The 9,005-nt window shown below is 36.6% G+C and overlaps 1 protein-coding gene across 1 annotated transcript in view; it reads left to right on the top strand.

Annotated features, from left to right (window-relative positions):
- The first annotated feature begins 1,110 nt into the window (after window positions 1-1,110).
- Window positions 1,111-9,005, top strand: part of LOC139967523 (protein FAM53A-like) — a 32,971-nt gene continuing 25,076 nt past the window's right edge. Inside the window, exons 1-3 of the mRNA XM_071971410.1 lie at window positions 1,111-1,284; window positions 2,272-2,629; window positions 6,137-6,203. Coding sequence (XP_071827511.1) covers window positions 2,564-2,629; window positions 6,137-6,203 — 133 coding nt within the window. The 5' untranslated portion in view covers window positions 1,111-1,284; window positions 2,272-2,563. The remainder of the gene's footprint in view (window positions 1,285-2,271; window positions 2,630-6,136; window positions 6,204-9,005) is intronic.

Raw genomic sequence — 9,005 nt, 5'->3', positions numbered from 1 at the left:
TTAATAATCAGTTTCTGCCGGCTTTGTAAAAAAAATTATGGTGACACGTTTTGGGTTCTTTAAGTCTTTGCATATATGTATGTATGTATGTATGTATATGTGATCTTCCCGCAAACAGGAACTCGCGAAAGAAGCCATGGAGGCTTGTAGACTCGCAAGCTGACCGAAGCCAATCTCTCGGCACACATCCATTTAACGTCCATATATGGATCTGGCCGCCAGCAAACACTATACGTTATCATAACATTTTAAAAGAAATCTAAAATATGTTTTTATAACGTTAAATGTGGTGTTATAAAAACGTCGGCATAACCTTTTTTATGATATATTAATGTTATATTAATGTTTTAACGAAAAATGTTTTGAAATAATAGGCGGAAAACGTTTTCGTGAAAAATTTATTACACCACAAATAACGTTATCAAAAGAAAGGACGAAACGTTTTAATAACGCTTTAATAACGTTTTTGTGTTGCTGGAAATACCATATTAAAAGGGCGAAGGAAAAGTGGAAAGGAAAAGGGCGGTGGAGGTTCTAGGTTTTGGATGTGTAACTTGAGCGGGAAAGTGAATTGTAAACTACTTGCCGCAGGATCTTGAATTCATTTGCAATATGGGGATTGGAAATGGGGTCTCGGCTGAACGTTTTCTCGCTACTGAGCATGGAAGTGAGGGGTTTTCCCTGCTACCCCCTCCTCCTCTTACGCTGTTCCTTAAATGCAATGATTAGCTAAAGGACACGTTGCCATGGAGAGAAAGATAGTTTCATTAAGCAAAAAGATCACCATGTGTCATGATCTCGTAAGGAGATCTTCAGATGCAGTGTACATTCTTTACGTGTGTGAATTTCTGCTCTATTCACTTATTTGACAGTCTGATTTTGAAAGATATGTTGTGGAAAACAAAGTACTGTCGTTCTGTTCCTCCTTTTTCATGCAACTTGACTTGAAAATTTGGCAATAGAGATTTTTTCCCGTACATAGACACCGTCTATTATTTTACGACAAAATCAATTTTATAGGAACCCCCTCAATTTAGTGTCAGCTTTGTGATCCCTGCACGTCGAATCTGAAGCGACGGCCGTATCCGCCGCGCACGTAGCTAACACACACTAAACGAACACAATACTGTAGATTGGCAGCAACATAGCAGAGTACTAGTGGTAGGGTCGAAAGTGGAACAGTACCACAGATGCTATATTGTATGCATAGTATTAGGCTATTTTTTTGTAACGAACGTGAACATGATGGAAAATTGTACTGACAGGAAATGGTGATTTGCTGGTGTGAGTACTTTGCGGCTGGTTACTTTTTAACACTTCGATATGTTATTTGTAAGAAGGTTCACTGTGATGTATAAAAGGCACAATTTCCAGTTTCAGTGACGATGTTTCTCAAGATTTGTCCGAAGCTTCGCCTCTGCTCTGCTTTACACAAGAAACATTGCATCCTACAGTAGCCTACTGTAGCATGTAGTGTATTCCAATCCTATCCCTAACTGTCCTATTGTCGAAAGTATCTTAAGTTACAGTAGGCAGCAGCCTAGGCTAGCATATTTTATATATTTAAGATAGGCTAGGTTAATTGAAAAGGTACAACCATTAGTCTATAGAATGCAGGGTCACTTGAGAGATGTATCCTGGTATCCATTCCAGGTGTGCGAATGCCCAGTCAACTCTTTTCCCCACACTGCATCTATGCATCCCCTCCAACTTCCGAACCCAAAATAAGAATGAGTCTTCACCTCAGAATTCCCTATGTAGCATCCATTTCAGGATAGCAAGTGTAAGGTATGTCTGACCTTGACATTTATTATGTTAACCACACCGCATCTATGGAACTTAGGCCTAACTTGCATTGTTTTCATTTTTTATTATTTTATTTCCAAATCCAAGGTAGTTAAGAAATAACAAGAGTTCAACATGCCTGTAAACATTTTGTAACCATGTGCACCTTGAAACAGATGGACACCTGTGTGAGCTCATTCTGTTTGCAACATACAGTACAGTATTTTAAGTGACTTCTATTGTATGAATTATTATTTAATAAAATATGGTATTTGGGAGTTGCATTCAAACTGCAGAGGCATACAGTAGATCAGTGATGTGACCCTGTTAGGTATTATGCAATTTTAGTTTAATATCCAGTTAGCACTGTATTAAAATATACTATTACACTTTCTTCAGACAGAGAGCAAAGAGGTGTTCTGAGTTCCATATTGATGGGGACTTTTTTCTGTTAATAATTGAAACTTTCCTTTATTCATATTTCAGATTAGATACAGGCCTGTCTGCATCACACTTCAGAAGTGACATCATCATTAGCTATATCTACCTCAATAGAAAAGTACTGTGGTTCAGACTCATGCCTGTATCACACCTACACATGGAAATGAAATGGTCTTTTTGGAAAATATAGCTTCCCTAAATTACCACTAAATTACAACCCTAAAATGGCTAATTGATAATTATCTTCAGAGGAATGGTTTTTAGGCATTCCATTGTCCCTTGGTAATAACAGAGGCTTTTGCTTTGTACCTGCCATCCCAAATCTGGGGTGCAGAACATGATCTCAGAACTCAGTGAGCAATTAAGTAAACAATCTCTTGAAGATGTTAACCATCCACTTGTGGTAAGTTTTATCTGCTTTTTCTTTTGCTGAGACTCACTTTTTTTTTTGCTCATACAAAAGTAGTTTAGTACACAAACAATACTGTGATTCCTGTTTAGTGGAGAGTCGAACATGAAACAATAATCAAGTTGACCTTAGATCATTAAATGAAAAGTTGTTACACCCTGATTGGTTCAAACGCTTGTCAAATGAACAATAGTCAATAAAGTGATAGTATCAGAACATTTTGTTGATGAAATCATTTATCAGGCTATTTCTGTTCAATATTCTTATGACTCGTAAAATTGCTGTTTATTCATCCTAAATTTCTCAACTGTTCTTAAACATGTATAATTCTTGGAATATTTTCAACCAGTTTTGAACTAAGTGCTACATCAAGTTTTATAAAAGCCTAGAGGAAATGAAAAATTGTGATATTTCGGTTGTGAACTGCTGCTGCAATTGGGAAGTCAGCCTAGTTCTATTACCTACAATACTAGGTTATATAGTACTATTGATGTTGTATAGAAAAGGTGTAGCAGCAAGGAACTAAACCATAGTTCACACAGCATGGTTACAGTAGAACTAACTTTGCCTTGGCTTCAATATCTATTGTACTAGCTATGTGTAACAGGCTATCTAAAATCTGTACAGGGTGCACACATCTTTTACCACAACTATATTCACTGTTCTATGTGACAACATTGGGGACATAATATGCAGGGGCGGGGGGAGGTCCCTGTTTTATAATGTCCTGGCTAGTTGGGTCATTGTGTTGAAATGTCTAGAATCCCTACCCCGGTTCCCGGTTGTGGCAATCAGCAAGTACTGGTCGTAGAGGTCTCAGTTTCTGTTTGATGCTAGTTAATAAGATTGAATACCGGTATGCTGCGGACCAGTATAGCTACGGTACAGTATGTCACTTGATCAGATGAATGAGGTAGCTTCATATTCACTGATCTTCTATGGAAGATCAGAATCAGCACAGCCAGTCAAATGTTCATGCAAGCTCCAGGGTTTTAGCTTTCCTCCGAACTCAGAATTAAGCATTCCTTTATCTTTCAACATAGAAGAACGAAATGAGTCTCTATGGGATTAGCAGGTTGCAGATACTAAGTATCTTGTATGGAAACTTGTGAGAAAAAAACATAACTCTGAGATACATTGTTAATTTGTTGCATTCTTTTATTTTTCTTGACTTCATGTCATCATTACTAAAAACACAAACCATCTGTATACATGTGGCTAAGTGGCTTTAACTCTTTAATATCATGTGTGCTATATGTGCTTCAAGTAACTGGAGAAACAATGTGTAGTAAAGTTTTTATCTGGAATAGACTTCTATATTAGCCTGTCCCGTTTTCAGAATCAATGCACTGGGGCACATTATTAGTCTGTTGTAGCTGTTTCATTTCAAACAAGTGTATTCAATTGTATTTTTGTATTTGGTATGTGTTTTGTTCAGCGCATTGGACCCTGGGAATTTGCGCTATATCAGCACCGGTGCAATAATAATAAAAAAATTTCCGTTGTTTGTGACTAAGAACATTGACATATTTATTTTATTTAAAAAAAAATGTCTGTACCTTTTTCGGCAGTTTATGGTTGAAGAAATACATTGCAGAAGTGCATCCTCCTGCTAAGAAATTAAGCTATATGAAACAGGACTGGAGATCTTCATTGAACACCTTTAATCATATCTACCAGCTCAATATTGTCAATGATTATCAGAACAAAAAACAACCGTGCCAAACTTCAGTACATACGCCACACACATTCATACATTGACACACTGCCAACAATGGACACTGAATTGACCTCTTGGAAAACCAACACAAACATACACACACACAAATGACAAATACATACACACTTACCTTCAGTACAGGCTGTGCTGTCATTCATAAAATGTATGGTGCATTATAATGCTCATAGAAATGAATACATACAGTATGTCAACAATGCTGAGAAAATTGGGTGACCTTTAACATTTTGGCAAATAAATGGCAATGAATCAAAAAGCTAACTGGTTCTTTGGTTGTGTTAATGAACCTAAATGCTATCCTACCGTTGTTAGTGTATGGCACATTGAAGCCTAGCCAAATTGGCCGTTTCATGCTTCTTCGGCAAAAACTTTTCTACCAATATGACAGATAATCATGTTTTTTTGGATTTTATTTTCTGCAAATCAGATCAAAAGGCGTATAACCTAATGGATATTAATAGCACAAAACATGGAATAAAGTGGTTACAGCTTGTTAAAATATTTTGTATAATACTGTAGTAATTTAGGGCTCTTTCTATTTTACTGTAAGTTCAGGTGGGGATTTCCACATGTTTATTGTTAGTAATAGAATTCTACTTTGGCCACTAGTGCTATACTCAGCTGTTTAGTGGGTGCCTACACATACTGCAATCAAGCAGTCATGAGATATCAATAATCAATTTTGAAATCTAAACATTTTTAATTGGTTCAGAAATGAATATATGAACACTACATGTTTATGAATCCTTCTAGAACATACTTTGTAAGCTAAACCTTTACCTGTGATAGATGGTAATAGTAGTTTTTAAATCATGTTTAGCTGTGTGTTTACAAATGAATTGAAGAGGAAGCTGTGTGAAGTTCCTGAACATCCTCTGCACAAGTAAAATTCCTGTATGTACATTAATGCATGTGCAGATAGCAAACCATTTTACACAGTAAATCACCATTGAGATTGTTCGCCTCGGTATGGCTTTATCATACGGTGAAATGTTTGTAAAGGTAGTCTTGCTAATATTGTGGTTTAACTTAGCCATGAGTCACTCGCCAAAGTGGCGGCGACCATTATTGTTGACAAGGAAAGTTAAGAGGGTCTGGGCAGTGAAAGTCGGTCAAAAGAGGGGCAGGGTGGGGGGTGAAATGAGGGGCGTGCCGGCCAATTCCTGTGAAACAGCGAAGCTAGGGCCATGCCAGGGGTCAGTAGCCTTTGTTTCTTGGTATGAGGACAAGGTACCAATGCAACTAAGACATTTACAAAAGAAGTCTGAATTAATGCCAATGTTTTGTGTATGTGGCATACAGTACTACAAATCATTTGGTTGAGGTCCATTGTGATCAACAGCTCTAGATTATTTTACATTACCTGATAAGTCAACAAACGTCAAATACATTCTCCTATTTATAAAATAGTTAACCTTTTCTTCATCCCCTCCCCCTTCCCCTTAATTTTAGTTAAAGATGTGGTTCATTTCATAACTTAGGATTGAAGTATAAAGGTTATAGTTCTGCAAAGCTCACAAACCCTCTTAATCTGTTCAGCTGATATCTGATACATGTCTGACAATGTGTATTTAGTGAAAGCCATATACAGTACAGTCAACTTCCAAGGTTGTTGACAGCATCAAGACTGCATACAGAACCACCTTGTATGTTGTTGTGAACAAACCACACTTAAATAACTTGAATCATGTGAACAAACCACATTTAGATAACTTGTATAATGACAATGGAACTTACTTTTCTTTGTAAAACTTGATTTTCAGATCCCATATCAAACCAGAAGCAAGACAAGAGCCCAACAGTTACGCTTAGACCATGACTTATGCACAGGTGAGTATTTGCAAGAATCCTTGAACCTATTCCTGTGAACTATAATGGAAATACATTACATCATGTGGGAAATGAATGATCTGAAAGCTCTACATGCACAGTTGTCCTTGTGGTATATAAGTTATCACCAGGAAGCCCTAAAAATTGCCCAAAGTACACATACCTCTTGTTTTCCTTTCAAAACATTGTTTCGGTTGTTTTATTATCAATTGGATAAAAATGTTACTTCATAATACAAGAGCTGCATTTTTGAAGCTTTTAAAACCTCACAGGCTACAGAACATTTTCCTGCCATGTCATGCTTTTCCTACCTGTGGAGTAGACCGAAAGTTAGCAACCTATGGGTGCAGTAGTGAATCACTGTTTTGGTCGTAAAGGAATTTGGATGGGTTGTGAGATCACTTCAGAAATTGCTCCATTTATTTTTTTTCAATGTACGTTAAGCTGAATGATTTGTCATTCTGTACAAGGTGGCCCTGTAAGCCAATCTCATGATTTCAAGCCAAGACTGATGAACTTGCAGCAAGGGAGCACGGCAAGCCATCACAGAAAGCCATCACAGTAGCAACTATATTCCAATGGCATGTAATGATAATTGTTTTTAAGGGGGCCTGGGGTGGGGGGGGGGGAGAGGGGTTGCAGAGGGAGGGATGATCGATGGATTGTCAAACAACTGCATTCTTTTCCTTTTGAAATGAAATATGTAAATATGTCAACTGTGTCTGGATGTTATTCTATGTTGGTAAGATAATCTACTGTAATGACTTCATGAAAATTAAACTATGATTTTAAGTTGCATCTGTGAGAAAATTAAAAACAGTTTGAAAATTAAGAGACAGGGAAAAGCTGACCCCAGTATACAGCATACTGTACGTTTCTTAACCATTGATTCTCCTTTCCAACATTTTGTTTCATGCCGAACACAAACTGTACAATATTTATTAGATATAGTAGCATTCCTTGGTGTCACTAAGCTAACACAGTTAGGCAGTTCTGCAAAATGCACCATAATTATTAGATAGCATTCCTTTGTTTCACTGAACTAACAATTTAGCCAGTTCTGCCAAATGCACCATATTTTATTAGATATTAATCATTCCTTTATCCTTTGCATCACTAAACTACATAGTTTTGCAAAATGTACCATATTTATTTGATAGCTTTCATTTGTTCCACTGAGCTAACACATTTACCATAATCAATGCTTGGAAAGAGTGACTAATTCCTGCACCTGAAACAAAGGGCTCCTCTGATTAATGAAACATGCAACAATATATTCTATTTCAATGTGATTGTGTATAGTACACATGAAATGTTCCAATAAATGTTAGGTGTAGAGTACACTAAAAATAAACAATAATTGCAGAGATGGTACAAAAAAAGAAGAAATTGTATCAATTTATCATTTATTAGTATTGTAGAGCTGTGGTGAATCATTTCTGGTAGTCCCAACAAGAACCAGCACTGAAGGTATGTAGGTCAGACAACCTGCAAGTTGTCTGACTAGGTAATTATTACACACATTGGCTAATCATCTCCAGGGTTAGTACATATGACAACATGATACCACAATATTAGCTCTACTTGTACAAGAACTACCTACTTCATATGATACCAGGGGGAATTAACAGAAAAAAATGAGCTGGTAATAGGATTACTCAAAGAACCAGACCGACCAATCCTTCCAGTTTTCCCTGGAGTTTTCTGGCTTTTTAACTCAAATTTCACACTCTTGAATTTATGTGCTAATACTCCTGGCTAAATTTTGAATTCTAATTTTCTCTATATTGCAATCAGAAGTGGGTCCATGAGTATATTTTTTCCTGCATCATGAATGTAGAAACTATCCTTTTGGATTTTTGGGACATAAATTTATCAAATATGCTTATGCCAGTGTTGCCTGTAGAAATAACTGAGTTACTGTTATTGTAGAGTTGATGTGTAAAGCTGAAAAATGCTTTTGTTACTTTTGATATTGTTATATCTAGTATTAGTAGGTTTTGCTTCATTCTCCAATTTGTTGGGATGATCTGTACAAGTTTACATTAAATTTGACTCCCATGATGCAAATTTGAATCCCTACACGTCATGTACCTCAATTTTGGCTGAGGCCTTGGAACACAATATGGAGAGGTTCAGTGCAGGGTGACAAACACCCAAATCTTTGAGAATTCCAAAAGTTCATATACTAGGATATTGGGAGCAGGTGTTTAGTGCCACATCTTCAAAGTTGCTTCTGCTTGTCATCATTAACCAACAATATGAAAGTTACTCTTTTAAATAAACAGGTTTTGCATGTCTATAGATAGCAAGGTCATGGTTACCTTTGCCACCAGCAATAATATTCTGCAAGACATAAAAAATTTGTTTAAAATTGTACACTTCCTCCCCACACAGTGTAGTACAGTACTTATTGTAGACAGCAAGCAGGAAGGGACATACAGTAATGCAGGCAGTCTTATTGCTCAGTGGGTTGCTGATACATCAATGTGCTGTATGCTCTATAGCTTGAATTCTGTTACTAGCATCTTACTGTTTATATGTCATATATGAATTAGGAGACCTGCAATGCTTTGAAATTGAAACATTGCTCGTTTATGAAACATACTAACTTTGGAAAGATATATCTATAGATGCCATTGTGGTATTGATGTTAAGTGTAGATTGTCTATTAAGTATTGCAAGAGGATGTCTCAAGTTACAATAAAGATATCAGTCTATTTTTATATGTAGCTCATAATGAAGCTTGATCATTTCCTTGTGTGGAAATAATGAGGATCAATAATGACAAAGCAGTTATTG

The sequence above is a fragment of the Apostichopus japonicus genome, chromosome 5, assembly GCF_037975245.1.
Source record: "Apostichopus japonicus isolate 1M-3 chromosome 5, ASM3797524v1, whole genome shotgun sequence".
Taxonomy (NCBI): Eukaryota; Metazoa; Echinodermata; class Holothuroidea; order Aspidochirotida; family Stichopodidae; genus Apostichopus; species Apostichopus japonicus.
This window is presented reverse-complemented; position numbering and strand designations above follow the sequence as displayed.